Genomic DNA, 25,605 nt, shown 5'->3' on the forward strand with positions numbered 1-25,605 from the left:
CATAAACTGCAGGAGCAAAATCCAAGAGGAGACCAGTGTGGAATCCGCAAATAAATGGATGAATACTGGAGCGTATAAATCTATATTATCTGTGCACATTCACCCAACTGCTACAAAAGTGAGGCTGCCATTTTTCATATCACTGATGTAGATGATGCTCAAGAGTTCCTGAACACAAGGAAATGGAAGGAATGACCAAACCTGTGACCTTATCTCAACACAGATGTGATCCAACTACTAATGAGAAAGTCTGTGGATGTATAACAAATAAGGTAGGAAACCTCCTGCACAGCGTTTTTTCTTTCCTGTCTTGGGGTGTTCCCACTGAGTCTTCATTTCTTCGTGGCTGTTGGTAGAAAAAAAAGATTGAAAACATGTTCTGCAGCTTGATTCTTATACCACTCAATTTAAATCCGAATCTCAGAATAATAAATAGAATTTTGTACAAACCTCATATTCTAGATTTACCTATTTACCCTGTTTGATTCTCATTATATTAAAAAATATATAAATTGGAACAATTGGTGACAAAAGGAAATGTTTACTCCCATATCCAATTTATGATATTTCGAATGGCGTAATGCAAATTACTCCATTCGACTGTCTTCACTTTCCATGGTTTTACGCAAAAAATATCCAAATTCTGCAGATATATTGGCAATATCAGGTGATATTTTTCAAGTAATGCGGGAGTATCTGTTATAAAGAAGCTAATAGGATACTACTTACTTCGCATAGTAGACCCAGCCGTCCTTCGTAGACCTCTCTTCCCATCCTGGTGGTAACTCATCTTCGCTGTCCGTATCGTCCATACCTGCGTATTTTAGGGCTGCCATAACGCTCGCTTATGCTTTTCCACCTAATCGATTGTCTGGCCAACAAAAACGCATAAAATGTTTGCTGTTAAGGATGAATAACAGAAAATGTCACCAACGCTACTGCAGCCCGGCACTTCCGCAACAACACGGTGACGTAAAAACCGATTGGGATTTTGGGAAATGGAGTACTATTTAACCCAACAGTTCTCACCAAGATGTAACTGTATGAAATTAAATATTATTCTCGTTGTTAGGTAATTAATCATTTATTTTAGTAAGTTCAAGTTTTTTGGAAGGAATTCTACTTTTAAATAAAGGAAGGCCATTTAAAAAAACAAAACATCAAATTTATAAAACTCTACAAGAGTGTCATTTTGTATATTTTGTTTGCAGCACTGTGGGTCACGGCCTAAAGAACAAGAGTCTCTCTGTGGGTCCGTTTTATAGCTTTGCCCCTTACAAATAATGCCAGCATTGTTGTGACCTCAGTGGGCTGCTCTTCAACATTTTTGAGTTCCAATCGTGCCACTCCTCCTCACTGGTGTTATAATTATTCTGACACGCTGCTTCCAGTGGGTGTTTGCTCTGAATGAACGATAGGCTGTGAGAGTGCCACTCTTGGCTTCCAAGAAATCTGGAAAAAAAAATAATATAATCCTCTGCATGCCCATTTTAGACAATGCGCTGGCAGGCAAAAGTGCTTTTGGAGTACCGACATTATAGAACATAATGCTTTATTTTTGTTACTAATATTGTTGTTATTGTTGTTATTGTTATTATTATTATTATTATTAGGTCCACGGCGCATGCCCGGGGCCAGGAATGGGGCGGGGCGAGGGGCGTGGTCAGAGGAGGTGGGCTGACCCGCTGGACGCAAGTGTGTGTTTGTGTCTCTTCTTTGCGGAGACACACGCACTGCAATATAAGTCGTGTCTCCTGGTGGGGTTTTGCGCCGGGAGTATTGTTTTTATCGCCGTGTCGACAGGCAATATCGATGTTGTAATCGGAACATTTGAACATTCCGTTTGAAAAATGCTCTGCTAATGAGCCCAAAGCTACCGACGTTCCCCCTGAAGAGTGACCGCTTCTCCTCCCCTCGATGAAGCGCTCCGATGCCCTCTGATTTCGTATCCCTCCTGAGCTCGGATCTTGACCTTAATTCCCCCAATTCTCTATACTCTAAAGGTAAGATTTTTATTAATTATACTTTGTTGTGAGTCCAAAGCTATAGTGATTTGTGCTGGGATGATGAAAATGAATCTTCTATGATCATATTAAGACGAGAGCTAGCAGGGGTTAGCTTATTTTCTGCTGCTAGCTTGCAAAGCTAGCTCATTTGGTTTAGCTGCGTTTAGCTTTTTCATTGGTAATTCTTGGCTTCTGAGGTGTCACCTTCACAGCGCGTACAAGACAATCATATTCTGGGCTTTGTCTAACTGTAGAGGTGACACGATTCCTATTTGTATGATGATAATATGCAATTATGCGATGTACTGGTGGCATCATGTTGGTATATCCTATCAGCTAGGGTCGCTACGTGGAGTTATTCTAGCCACCACATTGTTTAGTGGTTTAATGTCTAAATCGTGCTCTGACTGTGCAGACTGGTTCGCCTGAGCTATAATGTATCCATGCGAATTGTAGATTTAATGTGGGTTTTAGTGGCGATGTTCTTCTAGTTTAAACTCGGGTCAGCCAGGCTGCCTTTGCCACCGACTCCCAATATTAATTCCATCTCTAATACGCTCAGGTCACGTGTCACTCAAGGGTTATGTTATTATTAGGATGTTGTTGCTGCTTTATAAAAGGTTTACACCGTTAAGTCCGGTTGGATGCAGGCTGGGTTAATGCATCTGTGTGTGGTGCTCAACAATAGCTGATTCCCCTACCTTCATCCTCTTTTACCCTGGTTTGCTTACTCGTGCTCAGGTCTTGCATATTGTGCATTGCTGTGCACCATTTTCTAAAGTGTCAACCAAAGATTTCTAGATGTTTAGTTTTTTGTTGTTGTTTTTTTCACGTGCAATATATTCTGCATCATCATTGTTCATAGGTGTAGCCAAAATTTGGATTGTTTGATTGCCAAAGACATGATTCTTAATTCCCTGTGACTGGACCCAGAATTGTCTGGTAGAGTTGGTACAGGGGTTATGAACAGAAAGCATTGTTCTTGGAGCCTGACATGGTTAGTTGGATGTGTCACATGGGCACGCTTTATCACATGATGGCTGTATATTTCTGAGTATTTGTGTGCTGATGTTGGTGTCAGTGTAGAAGTCGCACCCCCTGATTTCTACTGCTTATTAAGCAAGAAAGTTCCCCAATTGGGCTGTTTAACACGTAAGCAAAGGCACCAAAAAAAGAGAGAAATGAATGTGGCAAAGACCAGATGAAAGCCAAACCACTTCTGATTCTAAAGATAACAACAAAGCTATTGGTGATAAGAGGAAGTCTGTCAGAGTCCTTTGAGCACACATTGCAAATGTTTTTATAGCTCTGTACAGGCTGTTAACCTTTCAGTGTTTTCCAGTGGAACGAGGAGAGGTGTGTGGTTGGTCGGCGTTTCCCCGAACCGGTGTGCAGGCTTCACCACTGTGGGTCGCACCAAAGCATTCTACATCGAGGAGGCTGGTTTTTACCAGGAACTTTGAAGAAATGTACAACTGGGACAGAGATAACATCCCCGAGTTGCAATATGAAAAAGCAAAAAAGCCTCTGCTCACGTGAACAGATTACTGTGTGCGACTTCCTGTTAGTGCTGAGCTCAGATCTGTTCTCTGATGAATCTTCTGTCTCGTTGACCAGCCTGTAACTTTATTCTCTTTCACAGAGCTGTTGAGTGCAAAAACTCTCCATACAATTACGTAATTGTGATTGTTCTGGAGCAAAGAGGTGATTATTTTCACATTGCGTATATCAGGTAAAAGCAGCTTCCTCGTGTTTGCTGTGTGATCGTAGGTGTTCTTGGTTTGAACTTGATGACATGATGGAGAATGTGTAGGCATTTATTCTGCCTTTTATAGTGGGAAGAATTACAGGCTGTCACTTCTGAAGGATAACCTTGAATGTTGGTGCCAATTTGGGAGTAATGTTCTGTCGACGTGTGGCAGCACTTTAAAATAGGTGCCATTGTCGATGGAAACAATGGTCACACAAGCTGCCTTCATTAGCACTCATTCCTGATCTCAGCAACAAGTCAGCTGTGAAGAGTAAAAATGGACCGGCAACCTTGCCATTGGGCAGTGGCATGTGTAATGTGAGCCCCGCATACCTCTGCCATGAGGTATTTTGATTGTTTTACATCAATGCTTGACCACATGCCCATTGTCCGGGCCAAGTAAGAGCAGTCTGTTATCAGAACTTGTTTTTTTATCAATCTTAGGGAAATATTGTGAGGAGGAAGTCTTTAGATGTTTTTAATGCTGCATTCTTGTCCAATTGACAATGGTAGTTCTGATGTCAGCATGCTGGTTTCTGATCGGGGCATCGGGGTTTTGCATGTGGGTATTCAAATAGGTGGTGGCACCATATTATTTGTTGTTCTCCGTCATTGGGTTTAAATCCAAACTGCTGCAACACTTCCATTCTTTTTCACCTTTCCTCACAGGTTCAGCCGTCGGCGAACAAACAACCTCCGCCACGTGGCTTCCGCCACTCCTGAAATTTAATCTCCTACCCGACGCTACGACTACAGTTTTTCTAACCTCAGCAGCTTTCTATTATATTTGAGTAAAGCTAATACGTGAGCTTTTTTTTGAATGCACAACACCAGAGAGCCTGGTCTTTTTCATGTTCACGTGAGCGCCACAGATGCAGCGTGAGTCGTGTGTCCGCGTGTCGCGATGGTTTCCAGTTGGGAGCGCGCACATTTGCACCCACCTCATGTGTGAAAATGGTAATAGTCCGGACTGAGGTCACGTCGGTTTATGTTCCAGTTGATCTGCGACACATTCAAACACAAAGAGGCTTTCTAGGGAATGAACAAGGCACAACAGACACAGTGTGTTTAAATGGGAACGGTTCCCTTTAAGACCACATTAAGCACTCTAGCAATGGTCCAATGGGTCGGACATTTCAGAGTTAACATGCAAGCACGGAGCAGCCTGAATTAACTACACGCTAATGTTTTTTTTATGTAGATGAGTGTATCTACATTTTAAAATCTAACCCGGCGGAAACGCGGCTTTAGCGGTGGCCGGGGGAGGCCGGCTGCTCGTTCTATGGTGACGTTGCCTCGTGTCTCAAGGGAGAGGGTGACACCAAAGGTGCAGCATCGTGTGTCTTTTCACTACGTTATAGCTGAGGGTCGGATAACCACGACGCACAGCAGAAATATACAGGCCGGAGTTTCGCAGTAACCAGCCTCTAACGGTGTGCTCATCTGCAGCCAAACATGGCTCACTCCACTTCAGCCTCAGCGGCTGCTTATAGTGTTCCAGGAATCACCCTGCCAACAATTACGGGGGAATGTCTCACTGGATCTTTTTACGCTGCGCTCCGTGGAACATTATATGTCAGCTTGGACTGGTGTAACGTGTAGGTTTATTTATTTATTTTGTGTGAGTGGCTGTTTATGATACGGTGCTGGTTAACCTGCGGCACCAGTCTCGAACGCAGAAAGGTTGGCTTCCGTGCATTTACATGTAATTGCATTTATTCAAGAAACATATCGACATCTTTGGGGTGTTTGGCCTTTGAAAAGTTCAGTGCGATTTCATATTTTTCTTATATTTCTGGACCTTGTATCCTGTTGCTGCTGCTAAGCTAGCTCAATATTACAGTTCTTTTTGTGAAGTTCATTGTGTAATTTCTCTTTTCTGGCTCATCATTTACGACAGAGTCAGTATATGACCTCCTCCCCAAAGAGCTGCAGCTTCAGCCATTGTCCGCCCAGACAGATCCACCCACCATGAGCCAGACGAGTGGGGGCGAGGTCGGACCTCCCCCCAATGCTGCCTTGGCTTCAGGTGAGTTTCTGCTCATTCCAGTAAAACCATGATCTGGGATCAGTTTCTCTTTGCAATACTTTTCCCCTAAGAAAGGGGGGTAAGAAATTGATGTGGCAACGTGACAATGTCGGGTGTCAACTTCACTCTTTCACAAGTTTGTGAGATGATAAATATCGAGATCTGTATCATTTGTGTCCCTCGAGTTAGAGTCTATGCTAATTAAGGTCGTATATGTGACTAATAGATTTTGATACTGTTCTGTCTCCTTCAAGCTGACCACATCAAAGCACAAGCCTTGTGGTACCCGATTACCCTTTCGGAGCCAACATAAATAAATAAAAAGGAATGTGAGGGACCGATAATGTCAAACAATAGCTCACCTCCTGTGCATTTACAGCCAGTGGTGGCCTGATAAAAGCCCAAGTTATGCTTTACAACTGTGTTTAAAAGGGGGCACAACGTCAACAGAAGCTGTCCTTTCTTATCTGTGTTGAAGTAGCAAGTGGAAACTGAGTATGTTTAGCTTTTCATTGTGGCTCGTGTGACACTTGACTAATCAAATCACGCAACATTGATGGCATTACCAGAAAATACTGCTCTAATACTATGTAAATACCAAAATCTGTAAAGATTAAGCTCATTTCTACCACACCATGTGCCCCATGATGGACTAGTTTCACACCCAGGATGTATGCTGCCACCATATATTGAAAGTTTAATCGTTAAACAATGCTGTTGTGCGCCCACTCTCCGGTGTTGCTACCTAATGGCTCCTAACTCTTGAGGTATGTCCTCCTGGTGGGGTCAGAAATATTTGCGAAAACCGTGTGTTTGTGGGTCCTCGCATATTTCCAGAGACTTTCATCCAAAGAGAGCTGCACATCATGAGCTTTTATTTAGCGTTTATGAAGAATAATAAGGAATGTATTGACAGAATGTCAACCTAGTTTGTGGTTTCCTTATTTTCGCTGGTTTGATGATGATGATGATGATGATGATGATGATGATGCCATTGCCGATGGTTTTTCTTTTGGCTGTACGCGGAGTTGTAGCTCAAAAGCTCCTGTGATATAGCAGGACTCTCTTACTTTCTGAAGTTGTAGTTGTTCTTCTTTAAATGCCTTAAGAGATGCCCAAAACCCCGACGCACTTCCACAGACACCCCAGTAAACAACTCTATGAAACAGTGAAGTTGCTCCTGAAAGTTGCTGGACCTTCTTTTTTGTAAATAAAAAAAACCAAACAAATGTGGTCTGATCTCGGATCATGGTTCAAGAAGGCCGACATCAGCCGCCACAGTAGAAGAGTCTAGAGTCCATCTTCACAAAAACTAACTGGTCAAGTCATGCGGGAGAGAGCACTTTTCTAAACGCTGCATCTTAACGGTCTTTTCTGAACCAGCTGGCCTTCGGCAGTGCTGATAAAAGCATGAGCACTGTGACATCCTTTAGAACATCACGCACAAAATACACACGCTTCAACCTGTCTATGAATGATCCACTTCAAAAGTGACTCCTTCCTTCAGTGTATTAGTTCTTCCAATTTACTGATTGACAGAAGTTGATTCTTGAATGATCAGCTCTCTTGTTGCTCATTGGCTGTCTCGTTTTTATTGCAGGAAGTTCCCTCTGAGGCAGGGAGTGTCTGCATATAAAATGGTCTGCAGTTCACTGCTCCATAGGTCAGAGGCTTGTTTATTCTGTCTCCATGGCTACGCTCAGTCCCAACCAAATCCTCCAATTGGCATGCGCAAACAACTGTATACTACTAGATGCACATTGCATAAACTGTACTGTAACCTTGGCAGATTTAATTTGGTACAACATTACCAGCTTGCAAATCTGGCTGTACGACAAAGTTTGAACCGATTTTGTTCTGTTTCTTTGTGGCAATGTGTATGTAACAATTTTTAGCTTGCTTTTGTTTTTGTAAACAAAGCATGTCAGTTTTTTCACATTGATTTGAATTGCGAAAGGAATCAAAACATTGTGGGACCTAAAGTACCCTTCTCAACTTTAACTTCAGGATGTTTGATCAATGCTTGAGAGCTCTCGCATGCACAGTGAGAGCGTATAACCCACAACAATCTGTTGAAATTAGAGTTGGGAAGAGGGGAAATCAATACAAATCATGCACAAATTCAGCTGCTTGAATGGGACTGCTAGCCTACTCTTTGGTGAGCATCTACACTAACTCTTGTCTCTGTGTATGCTACTGCAGATGCCACCTCTTTCACCTCCAACTCCTCTGCCTCGTCTTCCCTGACCATGGGACTCCCATCCACCGGCTCCTCGTCGCCATCAGATCATCTCATGGTTTCCCAACAAGTCCACTCCGGCGGAGGAGATGGAGCTGGAGCTTCAGAGGTGCAAAGCATGGAGGATGCAATATCTGCCCCCAGCAGAGGCATTGGTGGAAAGAGCACTGCAGCGGGAGACGTGGGGTCGAGCGTGTTGGCGGGGATGGGAGTGCAGCAGCCTCAGAACACCCCGTCAAAGCGAAGGCCTGTGTTAAACATATCTCCACCGCCCGAGGATCTGTTCGATGACAGCCAGATGTCTTTCCAAGAGGAACCTACGGTGTGCGGTCCGGCGGGTCCAGACTCGGAGCCCAGCAGCAGTATATGGGCCGACGAGTCCGTCTCCAACTTCAGCTTGGTCAGCTCTGTCTCCTACAATGATAACACTGAGGTGCCACGCAAGTCAAGAAAACGTACTACTCGCCAGCGGCCCGGCCCCAAGCCTGCCCCGGAGGACAGCATGGATGTTTTTGATGCTGACAGCGCCAAGGCCCCTCACTTTGTACTGTCCCAGCTGGGAACTGACAAAATCAGCCCAATAGCCAGGTGGGACAATGCTTGTATTGTACATCCTGTCTGCATTTTAAGAATCCTTCTGCAAGAGCTCTTGAAATTACAAATATGTCAGAGCTGTGGTGTTTTTTTTGTTGCTTTGCAGCTCTCATGAGTCCGGGAGCATAGTGAAGGGTGGCTCCTTATCTACCCAGTTCCCCCAGAGGAGTGATGGGAAGGAGCTAAAGATCCTCATACAGCCGGAGACGCAGCACAGAGCCCGCTATCTGACGGAGGGCAGCAGAGGTTCTGTCAAAGACCGCACACAGCAAGGATTCCCCACTGTCAAGGTTTGTGTGATGAGGAGAAAAACATCAGCGCGTCATATCAAAATGAAAGACTACGTCTATCGTTTCCTGCAGTTGGAGGGCATAAATGAGCCGGTGGTGCTCCAGGTTTTTGTAGCGAACGATGCGGGCAGAGTGAAGCCTCATGGTTTCTACCAGGCCTGCAGAGTGACGGGACGCAACACCACTGCCTGCAAGGAGGTGGACATAGACGGCACCACTGTTATTGAGATCCCTCTGGAACCCAGCAGTGACATGACTCTGGCGTAAGGGAGAGCGTTGTTTTGATGATCGTTGGACTTTAGATTAAAAGATCTTAAAATACTATCTTGTATCGTTTCCAGCGTGGACTGCGTAGGAATTTTGAAGTTGCGTAACGCGGACGTGGAGGCCCGCATTGGAGTGGCGGGGTCGAAGAAGAAGAGCACGCGTGCTAGACTAGCCTTCAGGGTCAACATCCCTGAGCCTGATGGATCAGTTCTCACTCTGCAGGTCCTCTCATCTCCCATCCTCTGCAGTGAGTATCCCCGACACACTCGGTGTCAGTCTCATGATACAACCAGACATACCAATTCTAAAATGCTAAGGAATGACATGTTTCTGATGATTCGCAGTCTTTAAAACGTCGTTAAAACTGGTTTAAGTGATTTAATTCCCATCGGGACACAGATTTTTCTGTTTGCCATTTCTTTTCTCCACACATGTGACTGTGGTGTGCTTCTCCAGCCCAGCCAGCAGGACTGCCAGAGATCCTGAAGAAGAGTCTTCACAGCTGCTCAGTCAGAGGAGGAGAGGAGGTTTTCATCATTGGGAAGAACTTCCTCAAAGGAACCAAAGTTATTTTTCAAGAGAACATTGCAGGTACCCAGACTGGTGGGGTCTGTGTTTCTACTGAGGTGTATCTGTTGTGAGCATGCCTTTCTGTCTGTAGTCAAACAAAATGTGTGTTTTTATGGTTTAATATTCTTGTAGATGACAATTCCTGGCAAGACGAGGCAAAGATTGATATGGACTACTTCCATCAGGTATATAAATGATCTTTGCCTCTTTCTGCTTCAGTAACATAATGTTAGTGTCACATTGTTATTGATTTATTTATGTTTCTTTGGTTCGTTTGTCTTCCCAGAATCATTTGATAGTGACGGTCCCCCCATTTCACAACCAGGCAGTCACCTCTCCAGTTTCAGTGGGGATCTTTGTCATGACAAATGCAGGTCGATCCCATGAAGCCCAGACCTTCACCTATATTCCAGACACAGGTACAGATGTGCTTTCAATGAGGCCACCTAGTTCAAAACGTTCTAATTTCCACTGCGCTGCTGATATAGACTGCTCTCCTGTGTTTCACCCACCTTCAGTTGATAGTTCAGAGTCCCAGACGGTAAAAACAGAGGAGCCCTCCCTCCTGGAGCCTTGTATATTCGACGGGCAGCCAAAATCAATATCATCTGAGCAGAGTGATTGTTCAGGTCAGCCTTCCAAAAGGCAAGAAGACACCCCGATGGAAGTGTCCAGCAATCAACCACCCACAGACGTATTTAAGGTAACGTACCATCAGTTTAGCGGACGGGAAATTCCACCTTTTTAAAAGTAGCATTTCGCATTAAAGGGTTCACATTATAGTCCTCTCATTTGCAGGCTCCCCCTGACCCTTTGGTCTCAGTCCAGCAGACCCTGGAACTTAGCTCTAGTCCTCATACAGGTGGGGAGTCATTTCAGAACCCACTGCCTCTACAGCCTGAAGATGTGGAGCTTCCCCAGGCTCCTCCCGTTTTCCCTTGCCTGGAGACTCTCAGTATCATCCAAAAGCAAGACATTGCCCCTTCAACAACTTTCCCAGTGTCAGGAGACACAACGATTCCCCCCGTGACACCTGAGGTCCCTCAGCAGTTTCTTAGAGACCCTCAGGAAAGTATGACTCCCGAAAGGTCAAACAATGGCGGAGGGGTTGTAGTCGTGTCCATGCCTCAGATCGCTGCTCCCTCTCAGCCCCAAACACAGCAGTCCCAGGTTTCCCTATTCCCAGAAGAAGGGGTGGCCTTGGAGAGGGCAGTCAGGGAGCTACAGGCTGGGGGCAGTGCCACACTCCAGCAGGTATTGGAGGCGGCTGTAGCGCAGCAGCAGTTGAACTCTGTTCTGTACAGCCCCACGCCCTCTGCAGATTCCCTTCAGCAACACGTCCAGGAGAACATGAACAGCCTAAGATTGGGCACCACGGATAACTCGCTCTCAACGCAGCAACAGATGCAGTTGCAACAACAGCAACATCAAATGCACCAGTTTCAACAGCATCAACAGCTCCAGCAACACTTGGAGCAGCAGCGGCAGGTTCTCGGCACCATGCAGATTCAGCAGCAGCTCATATTACAGCCGCAGGACCAGCTGCAGCAGCAGCAGCAGCAGCAGATCATTGAAAACATGCAGCAGCAGCAGCTGCAACAAAATCAGCAACAGCAAGTCCTCAACAACATCCAACTTCAAGAACAGCAACAACAAAATCAATTGCTTAACAATTTGCAGCATCATCAGCTACAGCAGCAACAGCAGCAGCAGCAAAATCAGGCATTGAGCAACTTACAACAGCAGCAACAACTGCAAGAACAGGTCCTGGAGAATTTACAGCAACAGCTTCAGGCTGAGTTGCTTCAGCCCCAGATGCACTCCTCCTCCCAGGTACAGCAGCCAGTGTCCCTCCTTCAGCAGGCTGGAGAGCTTCTCACCATCCAGACGAGCTTCCCGACGCAGCCTCCGTCCCACACGTCTCCCCCACAACAGCTCTTTCAGTCTCCAAGAAGCTTAGCTGAATCCCAGGGGTCCCAACAGCAGGTCCAGGCCACCCTGCTCCAGAATACCCTGACCGTTCTGGCCAGCGGGAGTCTCGGTTCAGAGCAGCAGGCAGCAGGTTCCACCCTGTACCTGTCTCCAAACCCTCAGCCCCAACAACAGCAGCAACAGCAGCTGGCGTTCATTTCCTCTATTGAGACGTCCAACCAGCCTCAGCCTGTCGCGATTTTTCAGAACCAACCCCAAGCTCAACTTTCTCAAATGCAACAACAGGGCACCCCAATGGAGCAGCAGCAGTCTCCGCAGCAGAACTCGCAGCCACCACAGCTTCCCATCGGCCAGCAGAGCACTTTGTTCCAGAGCATCCCAAACCACTTGCAGGTGGCTAACCCCGGCCCACAGAGCCAGCTTTCCCAGCCACAGCAGACTGGTCTTCTCCTCTGTACCACAGAGTTAAACCCACAGGCCATCCCCCAAGCGATCCTCTTCAGTACTCAGACACAAGGACCATCTCCTGCAGGAGGGCTCAATGTTGGAATTCCCCAGTCAGAACCAGCAGAGCCCATGTCCTTCCAAGACCAGAGTTTATCTCACAACAATCCCGCGTCCAGTGAGAACCAACAACAGAACCTTTTCCAGGAACAGCAGCCAATGCAAGTGGGTCCAGGTTCCAGTAGTATCCCAAACAGCCAGCCAGTGGAGCTGTTCTTGCCACAGACCTCTCTGACCAGCCTTCAGAACAACATCGGTTCGCAGGAGATTAACAGCCAGCCCGCAGCCTCTGGCACAACCATCTTTGTGGTGCAGGGGGGCGTGGGCGTGGTCGCCAACCCTGGTCAGCAGCCATCAGATCAGCTTTTCCAGACAAATGTGGCTGGAAATGTGGCCCCGCAGGGACAGGCCAACCTGTTTGTGTTCAGCATCCAGAATGGTAAGACGACGCTGGTTGAACACCTTCACTTGTGCACGTCCAAGTCCTTCCTGGCATCTTGCCAGCATCGACGTCTCGCATCCTGCTCGATTTCTTTTGACGTTTTGATTTCGTTTTCCTCCCAGATTCTCCCCAGCTGCTCAATTCCTCCGGGACTCCACTGCCAGCTCAGAACCAGCCCCAGAACTCCAGTCACATGCAGCCCCTGTTGGACCAGCCCATGTCTCAAGCCGCCCCCTCGACGCCGGCCGCCATGCACAGCAGCTTACAGAACAGCCTTCAGGCACAAATGCAGTCCAGTTTAGAGAGCGCCCTGCAGAACGCAGTCCAGGCCAACACACAGACAGCTCTGCAGGCTGGTTTACAGGCCTCCATTGAAACCTGCTTACCAACTCCAATGCAGACTAATCTACAGGCACAGATACAGAACAGCATCCAGAATCAGCTGCAGAAGCAGTGATGAAGGCTCGGACCACACAGGAAGTCATATGTAGCTAAAGTTATACTCCCTTAATACAAACACATGAGTGGTTTGTGCCACAAATCTAATAGTTTGGTTTTTTTAAGTCAAAAATTCACCACCACCCCAACTATGAAGTCATGCAACTCCTTGTTTTTTATTGAATATTTATAATGAGCTGTAGCGTCACCTATCTTTGAAGTTAAGGATCTCTCGGCTCTGTTGTCGGGCGAATAATGCGTTACTAATGACTGAGCTTAAAAGATGGTGTTAAAAAAAGATACTTGAAAATTTTAGAAAGAGCATTGGCTGAATCTCATTCTGCAGGGTCCAATCTGGCACCACAGGAGGGATGGGGGGAGGGGGGGGGGGGCTTTCCTGCTTAATTTAACAATGTTTGGATGAGGATGATCTGTTTGCAGTTAATGAACCACGTGCTTTAACAATTTGATAAATTATACTCCAAGAGTAAATGTAGTACATTTGTAGAATGTTTTGCTGGTGTGGCTGTGATCTGCATCAGAACAGACTATCATTTAACAAATATTGATTAATCCCACTAAGCTCATTAATTGGGTAATCAGAGTCGGAGGGCCAATTAAATGTTTGTAAATGGGATTCAAGCTGGTAGAAAAAGGGCCTTTTTTTCTCTTGCGGCCACCTCCCAATCATCTCTGAATCTTTAGGAAAGATTCAGATATTTAGCATGTTCACTCTTTATTTTATTTTATTTTTTCAAAGTTTACTTTTACCAAGTTCAAGTGGCGAGACAAAAAAATTCTAGTGAAGTGTAGTGTTGTCTGGGTTTTATAAACATTTGTAAAGCACTTTATAACCTCTAACAAATCCTCGTATCCATCCACAGCTCACTACTGACCCCAGTGAATTTGTACTCTGAAATGTCCATTCAACGAAGGAAAAGCAAGAGACAAAAAAAAGAAACAGTTGACTTTTAAACCGGTTAATCATTTTTATCATTTTAATGCAACTTTGTATAAAACATCTGCTCATTGGTGAAGTCCTGTTTGTATTCAGTCTCAGTGGTCCAGTCAAGTGTGTCCAAAAAAAGAAGAAAAAAAACTACAGGCATTTCCATAGAAACCGTTGTAATATTTCAGTGTTGGTTTGTTTCACGTGCTGGCAAAGCACCTAAACAAAAATCCAGATTCAGTTGGTTTGTGCGTTGAAATGAAGGATTTTCCCCCGTGATATTTGTACTTTTACCGTTCAGTCTGTCACATGAGGCTGTTTTACCTTGTGTTGTGTTGATATCTGTTTTTTTTTTTGTGTCGGTGTTGGTGGCGCGTGCGTGCCTGACACCCCATGAAGTCGGCAGCCAACCCCATGTGTTGTGAGCTGGGGGAGGGGGCCGGTATGGTCGGTGAATGAAATTTCTGTTGCATAGAGATCACCACTCTGATTTTATCTACGGTGCTATATGCAGGACAGAAGGGCACTTCCAATGTGATGTTAATACCGTGAGGGCTTATATTTGTATCCATAGCACTGGCATCATTTGTTTAATCTGAAGAAGAGCGCGGTCTGCTGATTTTGGGGGGGTCATGCTGGCGTGTACGCAGGCATACCAAAGCCCCCTGTCGTAAACTGGCCGTCTTTGTCTCATCGTGGTCCTCATTCGTTTTATTTTTATCAATTATGCAGCTCTGGTATGGGCAGCAATGCAGTGTGTTGTTTTCTTAAAGATGTGAATGGTACATTGTTTAATCTCACTAACATTTCTCTCTTTTGCGGTGGATTTTGAGACAAGATAACGCCGCTCCGCTTTTCATATCTACAACAGTAGCTGATTTAGCAGTATTCAAGCAGCCAACCGTTGACGGTCATTGACGCGTTAGAAGAATAAAAAGCAAAACATCGCTACGGTATGCATTCGTTTACATTGTCAGTCAGATTAGTTTGCAGCTGTTCGTGATCCATTTTAATGTAACTTATCTTTTTTAGAATTTTGTATCCATCTATCAAAGTGTAGAGTATTTTTGTAAACCTAATATCACAGAATATCACTGTTGGTATGTTTCCCTGGCCTGAAGGTTTATTATGACTGAAAGAAGGTGTAAACTCTACGTAATAATGTTAAACTCTGCCGTTAAATATCGACCCTAACCAACCTGTGCAAAGCTAAACCATCAATTCGTAACTTGCGTGCATTTTTTTTTTTAAGTCGTCATGTTCTTTCAGTGGCACTTTGACTCATCCATTTACTGTAGTGCAGTAGAGCACAATAGTGATGTTTCCAAGCATTCCGTTTCTCTTGGGGGGAAGGGGGGTGGGGGGTTGCACGAGCACATGACGTTGGCAGACGTTCAGAGCAGCGACACCTCGTAAAGCCATAGCGACGCAGAAGGCCAACCTGTGACTTCAGTTTCATGAATGTACGTTTTACCTCACGGTGTCCATGCGGAGCGCTCTCTGTGTTTACCATCGGACCAATTCCAGTTCCACAGAACATTTCTAGGCGGTTGGGGCGTGAGTCAAATTTCGTTTGTGTTTATGTGCATCCACCCCATTGATCTGTGATGGTGTTTCACTTTTTTTTTTTTTGCGTCCAGCCCTCGGATGTCTAACAACCCAGGATGCTCAGTCTGACTCAATGAATAGCCATGTACATGTAAGGTCGTGGCGGAGGGGTAGTCCTACCTGGTCGTGAAGATAGCACACTATAGATTCTGTCCAACCATGTTAAATGAATATCCATGTCTATTTAAATGTGAAATATACTGCAGGGGTATCTTGAATTTCAGTTGTGAAGCTTTCAATGGAACTTTGTGTGCCTTGATAACTGTTACTCTTCTGTGTTTACTGGTGTCCCTTTTTTGTCACGGCTAGTTCGCCCCGTGTCTCCGGGGCCGGTTACCATCAGGATGCATTAGTAATTGAAATTTATTTTTAAACACAAGCATAATTATAGCTCCCCAGTGAGAATTCCATTGCAAGATATCAAAGTGAAGCATCACCAGTGAATTGTCAACCTTTTTTTAATGCCTTGTGAGATTTGTACGTGTGATTTAAAAGGGACGAGACAGTGGAGATTGTTTTAATGGAGAGCTTTCTTGTGTTCATGTGCTTGTCAACATTACTATTGTTGCTGTGAAATGCTTGAGCAAAGGAGCTACCATGATGAATTAACTGTTATTTGCCAATAGTGTGAGCTGTATCTTGTGTGTTAATCAGTTTGCTCTTTTTTTCTAGTTTGCTTTCTATTTCACATTCTCCCAACAGTTCTGTTGTATCTGTTCTGCGTGTAGCTTGAGCTTTAGTATCTAGCCTTAAGACCCTGCAGTCGGGATAACGGTCAACCCCAGTGTGTTATACATCTGAACTATTATTAACATGTACTTTGCCTTGTTCTGGACATTTGTATACTCTTATGTTTATATCTGTAATCCTGCTGCTACATTAAATGAATCAATAAAAATGTAAGCACATTGATTTGATTATTTCACTTTATCTTTATATTGCACTTTGTCAAAGTCAAGAAAATAGACAAATCAATGTATTTAGCATCGACGGGTACAGTGTGATGACACAACATGCAGTCATAGTTTACTCAATTTCATATGTAGATTCTTTCTAAAGGTGGAAAAGGGGTCGTCTGTGTCAAATGCAATGTCAAATTTTGGCTTTTTCCTGAGAGCAAGTACGGAAACCAGGATTGCAATCATGGCAGTCAGTCCCCATATGTGATACTGGTTTCCCGATTCAGGATCCGAGAAGCAAAAAGAGTGCATCGGGGCTAAAGTCCCGATAGAGCTGCAGGAAACGTGGTTCTCATCACTGGTGAAGAAGTCCAGAGGGACTGAGAAGACGGCGCTGACCTCAGCTGGGTTTGGACAGGGGCAAAACGACTCTTCTATAAAGGCCACCACAGGGGTCACCAGCAAACCGCTCTGCGAGAAGACATGCAGGTGGGTGTGTGACACTGGGATGGAAGAGGTGCACATCTCTCAGCTGTTTCTTTAAGATCCCCACCTTGTTCATGATCGGGAACAAGCTACACACAACCTCAACCTCACCGACTGGTAGACCGATTTCCTCCTCTGCTTCTCTCAACGCCGTGTGCACATCATCTCTGTCATTAGGATCTCTTTTGCCACCAGGGAAACACACTTCACCACCGCTGGTCCTCAGCTACACACGCACAGAACACAGAACGGTTTAAAGATCCGGCAAGTTTAGGCAGTGTTCTTCCTCAAAACCGCGTTTACCTCTTTTGAACGCAAGGTCATTAAGGTATGCAGCTGTCCATTTTTCACAAACAAAGGAACCAGCACCGAAGCTTTGGGTAGCGTCGATAAACCGAACAGGTTTCCGATGTCGTAGTGCTTTAGAGTGGCTACCGCCGCTTCTCTTACACGCATATTTTCAACCTAGATTATACAGGTATTTCCGTAGCATCGTATCCTTTAGATTATGTCGACAAACTGGTCACAGGCACCTTCAAAATCACGGCTAGAAATAAAAACGGACAGAAACGTAAACATGACGTGACTTTAAGCGACCAACTTCCGCATTTAGTCCCTTAATTTAAACGTCATCGGCCGCTGAGCTTGTGGCGAGCTAAAAGGTGCGTCACAAACGTTCAAGGGATGTGATAAAAAGGTAGATTGTGTTTATTGTATATATAAGAATAACGGAATAAAAAAAACCCTGAAAATTGTAACATTAATATGCATTCTAACAGGGTGAAAAAAGTAAACATACAGCACACCCAGAAGTCATTTTGTGATATGTTTCTTTTGTATTTCTTTTTGCTATACATGTTTGACAATCCAGAACCAATTAATGATAACAAAGGCTAGATTAAAAATGACTGACATCTCACAGAACAAAATAAGTTCCTAAATGACAAACTTAATATTTTACCTTCCCAGTTAAGCTGGAGTTTACAGGTAACTACAATATATACCGGTGAATAAATTAAAAATACTTAAATAAAAACAAACACACTCTTTTTAAAGTTATTTACAGCCCAGAAGTCACATTTTCTGGAATCAATAGAAACAATGTCATTAATTCAAAACAAAGCTATGAGGAGTCTGCAGTGGTCCATGGGAAGCCAAGTCTCAGTTGACACGCGACCATTCATCATCACACTCTGTACTTCTCCTTGGCTTGATCATTCAGTATGCAGATGTGCTGGAGAGTAAAAAGGAACCACAACCAGATGGTGAATTCATGGATATAAATTTATTAGGCTTAGACGTAGATTTGTGACTGGCAGTAAAGGGGTTGCACTAATGTTTGCTGCAGCTGTGTGTATATAATAAACACAACTGATTTATGGGTTTTTATACATTCTGAATAAATCACTTACACTGAGGTCCCTGAAGTACTCATTGTAGTCAAGAGCATAACCCACTAGGAAGGCGTCAGGCACCTCAAAGCCTGTGTCTGAAATTAAACACAAACACCATCAGTGCAAGTCTAGAGTCTAAATCTCAGAAATAAAATAAGGCTTGGAATCAGCATCGCTGGATTCTTTTTCTGTCTGTATGAAGTTACCAGCACTCAGAAGTCAGATGATTTACAGTAACAGCTGCCCTTGAGGGACAACCGTAAAGAGATTATCTGACTCAAACCTAAAAGCATTACATAACCGGAGACGGTGCGAGCAAGAGTTATCAGCAGTGTTTTAGCGTGTTAAGTGCCAAGCTCAGCTACATCTGTAGAGGAGAGGTTCCTGAAACAAATGTTAATCCTGCATTCAAAACGTCATCATTTAATAATGGCTAAGAGTGAGGCGTGGACGCGAGAGCCGCGGCAGTGCAATGAGCATTTCTGCAGTGCAGTAAAAAGGAGTAAAAGGGTGCTCACAGTCTGGTCTATATCCTGAGCTCCTCGGGGTCCTCTTCACCAGAAGGCTGGAATAATACAAGACATGTGGAGTATGGTGCATATAGCTCATGCTATTGTAGCTTCTTGTACAAACAGATAAAAAGAAGATGACTTTAACACCATGGCTGTATAAAATCAATTGTTTCTAATACAAACTGGGTTACGACAGATTGGGAGCCTGATAACTGAATGGTTTAGGTGCAGTCTAAAATCAGCGTTATCGTCCTCAACAGGAACTTTAATCAAAACCGTAAATGAAGGTATAGAATGATGGATTAATCCAATATGACTTACTCACACTTAAAAAAGGTGTACCTGCTGTAAACCTATTTCCTGCTTCATCCGGCTTTCCAGAAAGCTACAGAGAAAGGACGTCCACTGTCCCCAGTGCCGTTAAGAGAACGGGAGATTAACTCTTAAGCTGCACTCTCTATTCCATTACATCTCCAACAGTTTTAATGGACAATGGCGATTAGCTAAGAGCACCGTTAGACATGTAGTCATAAATGTAATGACGTGGTATTGATGTAAAATTTAACTGCTTGTGAAATGCACCAGACAGTGCTCACCTGACAACTTTGACCATTTTAGGATTGCATTCGCTCAGCATTGACAGCAACGCTTGCATCGTCCTTCCTGTTTCCACAATGTCCTTTTTTAGAACACAGAGGAAAAAGAAGTGAGTCTAAGATAGAGTGCAGCAAAAAAAAACAATGCATTTAAATGTATAATAGAGGATTTACAAAAGAAAGCCTTACCTCAACAATCAAGACATTCTGCAGATAAAAAATATGGAAAGAAAAGAAATTATGGAATGTGTAGATTTAGATGAGTGAATACTGTGTCTGATGGACCCCGCTAGTCTAACCTTGCCCGAGAGACTGGACAGCTCGTCTCCACCGATGATTTTCACGCTGCTGCTCTTGTCGTTCTAGACAGAAGACAGAAACTCTGTCAATTCTACATCCTATCCTACTGAGATGCGATAAAACAGATGAAATAACATTACTTGTTTGTTCACTCAATGACAAATGCTTCCTGTTTATTAAATTGTATGTGTGTTTGTGTGTGTGGTGGTGGGGAGCTTACACAGTAGCTCTTTACTCTAATGAAATCCACCGTCAGCGGGACTGATTTATCACTGTTCTGGTTCAGTGCTTTAATGTAGTCCAGGAGGTCCGCAAAGAACTTGTAGCCCCCTTTCAGCACGCAGAGAGCGACAATGTGGTGCCCCCCCATGTCTTGGACTATATCTCGAGCCAGTCGCTCAGTCCTGGACCAATAATAGAGGAAGAGAATTAAGTAGACATGTGACTTAATAACGTGCAGCTATGAATGCAATTCAGTTCTGAGACTAGAACCCTGCTTCTGAACATCATTTGCATGCAGCCCAGCAATTCATTGAATATTTACCCACTTCATTTAACCATATTCAAATCCCCCCCCCCCCCCCCCCCCCCCCCTCCCGGGTGTGGACTGCGGGGATTTGGTATATTAAAAAAATATCACCCAGTAAAGAATGTTAAAGTGTTGTTGTTGGTGTGTATGCTGGTTTACCGGTCCATGATAAGTCCGTGGGGAATGATCACCTTCTCCAGGTCGTTCTCATAATGTTTCGGGATGCAGAAAAGATCCAGATCGTGGCCCTTCTCATCATCGGGTATCTGCAACAGTGCCATGAGGTTTGGTGCTGACAGATAACGTCCACCAAACACGCATTTAATCAAGCAATTCGCGGCCCTGGCAACGGCGAGCCTCTCAACCACCTGTTTATCGAGGCACACTGATGGATGGCAGCGGCGGAGGTGGGGGGCGATAAACACTCGGGTCAAAACAGGGTCTGCCGCTCCCAACCACACCCCGACAAAGTGGCCAAGTTTACCGAAGAGACGAGCGGAGTTGGTGGCCTCACCTGTAAATACGAAGCCATGTTCTCGGCGGAGGTGTCGTCCTGTTCAGTCGCAGAGCAGCGCGTGAGGACTCATGCTCGTGTCCAGCGAGGAAGCGACGACCGGAGGTGGCACGAGTCGCTGCTCTTCTTCTCCTGCTTCACCGACTGCTGCTGCTGCTGACCGTGAGCGCGCGCCAGCAGCACACGCGACGCTGCCCCGTCGGGATTTTAATCCCTTTACGTCAGAATCCAGTTTACCTTCCCGATAATCTGATTTGCCGCACTCAGAGTCGAGTTCAAATGGGCTACAACGGTTTTGCGTCGAAACTCCTGTCCTACGTGTGTGAGAGAGAGAGGGAGCGATGAGGCGCGAGGGGCTGCGAATGACGCAGTTTTATAAATATAACGGCGGACAGGTGACGTCTGACTGTAAACGCCGCTGCTGCGTTTAGGTGCTTAAATCACATCTGTTCACTTACGAGATCGTGATCGTGCATTTAACACAGAGACGTAAGCCTAAATAAAGGGATACCTTTACATTTTTGGTGGTACAATAATCTTCTGCAGATTTAGTATAAAATCTTAATAAATACTACATTTGTTCGTCGTTTTCATTCACGGAGATCAATTAGTGCGATCAAGTTTAGCCAAGGATAATTGTGCTCTGCGAAGTAATTAAAAATAAATAAATAAATAAAGACAAATTACCTGGCAATTTATGGAAGAACGTAGGGCAGATGTTTTTATTTTGAGTTCATCATTTTGTTACCCCATTGTGACTAATCAGTTGAAATAATCTCAGTCTATTATCATTTACCAACTCTATAAATAAAACCTCTGAGCAAAACAATCCCGAGATTTAGTTTCTTTTAACTGGGCATTACCAGTGTTGGAACCATTTCCCCTGCTGGGACGTGTTAATTTAACAGTTTCAAATTATGCAAAGCTCACAGGTCTGAGATGATTGATTTTAGATTCGGAAGAAAAGCTCGAGTACACTGAAACCCAGTAAAAAATAAATTTGGATCCTGATGCATTATACAGAAATTTATTTTGTCATATTACAAAAGGAAACATCATGTCATATCAGTGAGACCATATTCTCATACTTTAGAGGACAAAAACACAAACACCATCATCATCTCTGTACAAACAGTCTTAATGAGTGCCAGCTGTCATGTGGATGTCAAATCTCAAATGACGCTGCTCCCCACGCGGAGCCCTACTTTTAGCCCGAGACCCACATACAAAGCGGCGGCTGAGGACTGAAAGTAGAGCACCATCCAGATGAAGACTGGGTGGTTTGAGAGCAGATCTGAAAGGAAGAGGACTCATTTCTTCTTCTCATCTTTCTTGGCACCATCTCCTTTCTCCTTCTCCTTGTCTTTGTCCTTTTCATCTTTTTTCTCCTTGTCATCCTTCTTCTCCTTTTTTCCTTCCTCCTTTTCCTGGCCTTCTTTCTTTTCAGCGTCTCGGTTGGAAATCTTGTTGTTGATCAGGTTGTGCAAGGCCACAACAGAGCGTATGAGCGAGGCCAAATAGACCACCAGCATCTGGTCGTTGGTCTTAAGGTAGAAGGCTTTGGTGAAGTCCTACAAACACATTTAGAATTCAACATCAAATAACTCACAGAACAGAGAAACACAGTATAAAAGGTACAAAACGACTTGGGATAGTCTGCGATTCGATCACAGTTGTGTTATTTTTGTGTTTGATCACCACTGTCTTCTTTTTAAAGAACTTTAGAGGATTCTGGTCTATATTTGAACGAGCTGTCTCAGTCAGAATGTTTACGTGACACTTAAAATAAGGAATTTTTGCCTCAATTTTCCCCATGTGCGCATGCTCCACAACCTCCATGCTGGTGTATGACCCCAGGCTTTGAACAATTATCCTCAACGATAAATATATTAAATATTCAACATGCCCACGGGTGCATCGTATCTGGACAACAAACCACCCATACATTAGGCACGAGAGGAACAAAGCTGTATGTTTATCCATCTGTCTGATGTTTGAAATGCCGGTGTGCTGCCTGACTCCAGGTGTTTCTTATGTGATGAAATATGTCCCCAGGAAATGTGGCTGTATTAGCCCACTGAAAAGATGCATAACGCCACCTAGTGGTGAAGAGGACATCTTCCCATCGGTTATTCATTCTTCTAGATTGCATGAAAACTGGGATAAGGAACGATTTTCTGAGGAGATGCTAAAGTCCAATCTTAAACATAGCTGTGCATGTAAACAGACAGTGTTCCCTCCATAGGCATACATGGAGGCTAGAGATTTGGAGGTAATTGTTTCATATTGAAATCCATTCTAACAAACAAATCCTAATTTTAGAAAATGTAAATTGACCATCCATTTTCTGATCATTACTTGTGTAAACCAACCACAGCATCTCAAATTCAATGACATACCAGGAGGTTTACATCTGGCAGTAAATTGAAGACATCCTGCAGCTGGTAGATGATCTGGTGATTGATGGGAAGTTTGCCTGCTACCACTCTATCCAGGTAAGAACGTATGTCCAACAACTTTGAATTGAGCCCCTTCAGGCCGTGAACCTGGTTTGTGATGCGTTGTGACAGAGTTCCCACTGTGGTATCCTTGATATCTCTGTACATACACAAACAAACAGCATTATTGTATCTAAAAAGCTCTGCTGTATAACTTACGGTGATCCAGAGGTTCAGTTTTACCTGAGCAGATGCTCCACACCTACTTCTTCTGCCTCCTCGGCTCCAATCTCACTGGTGACGTGTTCGAACGTCTTGGACGTCGGTGTTCCATCCTTGAAATCACAATCAATAAAGTATACACAAAAGTCCAAATGAAATCTGAGTATAGCACCGAAAACCAACAGATGTAACAGAAGCATGACACAGCGCTACATTATGTCATTTTCTTGGTAACCTGACTCACATCGTGTATTTCCTCAACAGAGATGTATGCTTCTGTGGGCAGACCAAGATCTTTGGGCTTCACATCTATGATGACCAACACCTGATGGAAAAAGGAAACATGTCACATATTGAAACAGAGAAAATTATTAAGAATAAACGTGATGACAAGTCGGTAAATAAATGCGACTGACTTACAGAATTGGTGCAGTACCGCTTGATGAGTTCATTAATGGCAATATCATTTTTGTGTAACTTGGGTCCTGTATGATACCATCCAACAATCCTTTCTCTGGCTGAAATTTCCAAAGATGACAGTTATGAAATCATGCAACAACATGCAAGAAGTACTAGTGTTTATAAAACCCTCACCATTAACTTTTTTGAACATGCCATACATGTTCTCCAGGTAGTCATGATCCAGGAACCACACAGAGTCATCCCTGTCATCTTCATCAAATGGTACTGAGGAGGATCAGAAGGAATGGAAATAAGAGCCAAGACAATGATTGCTCTCCAACAACCAACAGCAATAATAACATTACTTAAGCCAACTTCGCTGATTACTCTCATGTAAATAACCATCATTCATTTCTAATACATGTGGACCGCAGAGGAAGGGTTTTAAGACATATTCTATATTAAAGATACTAATAGGTATTTCAGATTTTACAAAGATGAGACAAGATGCAAATATAATTGCATCTTGTCTCATCATTTGTGTCATTCCCCACCAAATGCTGTCAACATCATTTACCTGCAAAGCTGTTTGAGACGTCGAGAACCTTTTTCTGCCACGATCCCAGAAGTACACCAACCACTCGTTTCTGATTGCCGACCTTTCCTATCCTGAATTTTGAATTGTAAAAGCGCAAGAAAAGTTTAGTCGGTTTCCTGATGTTTTGACAGAGTTTATCGCCATTTCAGAGTAATGAGCAATAGCTAAGCTAACGTCCATAAAAATGAATGACACGATCTAGGTACGAGCTAGTTAAAGTCTCTAAACAAAACTGCTTTACTAAATATTTGTACACTCAATACACAATTCAAGAACGATGACTATTTGACAAACTACGGTGAGTTCACGGTGCTAACTAGCTTGTTCTATAGGTATTCATTCTAAACGGGACTCTGACTCAGCAGGGCTGACGTTAGCTTAGCCTAGCAGTAGCATTGGTACTGTAACTCTTTCGTTCCTATGTTTAAAATGACAAAGAAACAATGAACCCGACTTACCTATTAAAGTGATCGACCACGCTGAGGAGAACCAAAGGATGAACGACCACATTTTCCACAGCTAGCTCCGGCATTTTCGCAATAAAGATAAATAGCTTACTGCCCACAACCACACAATGCGACTACACGACGCTTCCGGTTAAGGCTGACGTAGTTTCCGTTTCCCTTGGCAACAGCGAAGATGCGGACAGATAGGCTGTAGCTGCACGATAGGAGCGAGGACCCGCGCCTTCAAATGACGTCACCTATTGTTTTTGTTTAAAAAAAAAACTTTATTTAAACGCTTCTCACCCATAAAAGCATCAGAATACAATTGTTGGAGAGTGATTGCAAATCTAAGGTTTGGATCGTTTTTGTATTTCATTTTAATATCATCAGATCAATAATACAGTACCAGGTGGATTTTCACTTTGAAGTGTACATTTTTATTAAATAAAAATTACCCAGATCCTAAACCTGCCTGAGAAAACACAACCAAAAAACGAATCAATGTCTTGACTCTAAGACATTGATGTAACTTGCCACACACTATCCAGCATGTCCTCAAGCTGAATCAAAATGCCAAGATATTTATATGATGTGGCCTGTGTGACACTTGATTTTGCTGAGCGAGTGGGGTGGAGAAAAAGAAAAATATCA

General features: G+C 43.9%; 5 protein-coding genes across 10 annotated transcripts in view; 1 reads left to right on the forward strand and 4 right to left on the reverse strand.

Moving 5' to 3' along the window:
- Positions 1 to 980, reverse strand: part of wwox (WW domain containing oxidoreductase) — a 95,156-nt gene extending 94,176 nt beyond the window's left edge. For all 3 annotated transcript variants that reach the window (XM_003967128.3, XM_011606922.2, XM_011606921.2), the window contains exons 1-2: positions 730 to 980; positions 282 to 346 (exon numbers count right to left, since the gene is read on the reverse strand). In XM_003967128.3, coding sequence (XP_003967177.1) covers positions 282 to 346; positions 730 to 836 — 172 coding nt within the window. In that variant the 5' untranslated portion in view covers positions 837 to 980. The remainder of the gene's footprint in view (positions 1 to 281; positions 347 to 729) is intronic.
- Positions 981 to 1,681: 701 nt separating this feature from the next.
- On the forward strand, positions 1,682 to 16,521 carry nfat5a (nuclear factor of activated T cells 5a). 3 transcript variants are annotated; one of them, XM_011606916.2, is made up of 12 exons: positions 1,682 to 2,003; positions 5,657 to 5,785; positions 7,988 to 8,612; positions 8,725 to 8,908; positions 8,981 to 9,171; positions 9,250 to 9,422; positions 9,632 to 9,766; positions 9,878 to 9,930; positions 10,032 to 10,164; positions 10,264 to 10,448; positions 10,544 to 12,620; positions 12,746 to 16,521. In XM_011606916.2, exons 1-12 carry the CDS (start codon positions 1,931 to 1,933, stop codon positions 13,078 to 13,080), a joined length of 4,293 nt encoding a protein of 1,430 aa, XP_011605218.2. In that variant the 5' UTR covers positions 1,682 to 1,930; the 3' UTR covers positions 13,081 to 16,521. The 3 variants fall into 3 exon arrangements, with proteins under 3 accessions (XP_011605218.2, XP_011605219.2, XP_011605221.2); XM_011606919.2 differs by lacking the exon at positions 1,682 to 2,003 and adding an exon at positions 7,386 to 7,448 and having other exon boundaries at positions 5,651 to 5,785; XM_011606917.2 differs by lacking the exon at positions 5,657 to 5,785.
- Positions 16,522 to 16,526: 5 nt separating this feature from the next.
- On the reverse strand, positions 16,527 to 17,633 carry nudt7 (nudix (nucleoside diphosphate linked moiety X)-type motif 7). The gene is made up of 3 exons (XM_003967093.3): positions 17,307 to 17,633; positions 17,071 to 17,229; positions 16,527 to 16,988 (listed from the first exon to the last, which is right to left on the reverse strand). The coding sequence occupies exons 1-3, from the start codon at positions 17,457 to 17,459 to the stop codon at positions 16,638 to 16,640; spliced, it is 663 nt and encodes a 220-aa protein (XP_003967142.2). The 5' UTR covers positions 17,460 to 17,633; the 3' UTR covers positions 16,527 to 16,637.
- Positions 17,634 to 17,816: 183 nt separating this feature from the next.
- Positions 17,817 to 21,286, reverse strand: hprt1l (hypoxanthine phosphoribosyltransferase 1, like). 2 transcript variants are annotated; one of them, XM_011606915.2, is made up of 9 exons: positions 20,849 to 21,286; positions 20,494 to 20,600; positions 20,026 to 20,209; positions 19,805 to 19,867; positions 19,695 to 19,712; positions 19,506 to 19,588; positions 18,916 to 19,019; positions 18,416 to 18,492; positions 17,817 to 18,237 (listed from the first exon to the last, which is right to left on the reverse strand). In XM_011606915.2, exons 1-9 carry the CDS (start codon positions 20,864 to 20,866, stop codon positions 18,190 to 18,192), a joined length of 702 nt encoding a protein of 233 aa, XP_011605217.1. In that variant the 5' UTR covers positions 20,867 to 21,286; the 3' UTR covers positions 17,817 to 18,189. The 2 variants fall into 2 exon arrangements, with proteins under 2 accessions (XP_011605217.1, XP_003967141.1); XM_003967092.3 differs by having other exon boundaries at positions 18,916 to 18,962; positions 20,849 to 21,230.
- A 567-nt stretch (positions 21,287 to 21,853) lies between these two features.
- Positions 21,854 to 25,138, reverse strand: psmd7 (proteasome 26S subunit, non-ATPase 7). The gene is made up of 8 exons (XM_003967091.3): positions 24,967 to 25,138; positions 24,488 to 24,579; positions 24,103 to 24,195; positions 23,929 to 24,026; positions 23,753 to 23,833; positions 23,530 to 23,621; positions 23,248 to 23,446; positions 21,854 to 22,419 (listed from the first exon to the last, which is right to left on the reverse strand). The coding sequence occupies exons 1-8, from the start codon at positions 25,038 to 25,040 to the stop codon at positions 22,159 to 22,161; spliced, it is 990 nt and encodes a 329-aa protein (XP_003967140.1). The 5' UTR covers positions 25,041 to 25,138; the 3' UTR covers positions 21,854 to 22,158.
- Positions 25,139 to 25,605: the final 467 nt, after the last annotated feature.

This window comes from Takifugu rubripes, chromosome 9 (genome assembly GCF_901000725.2).
Source record: "Takifugu rubripes chromosome 9, fTakRub1.2, whole genome shotgun sequence".
NCBI lineage: Eukaryota > Metazoa > Chordata > Actinopteri > Tetraodontiformes > Tetraodontidae > Takifugu > Takifugu rubripes.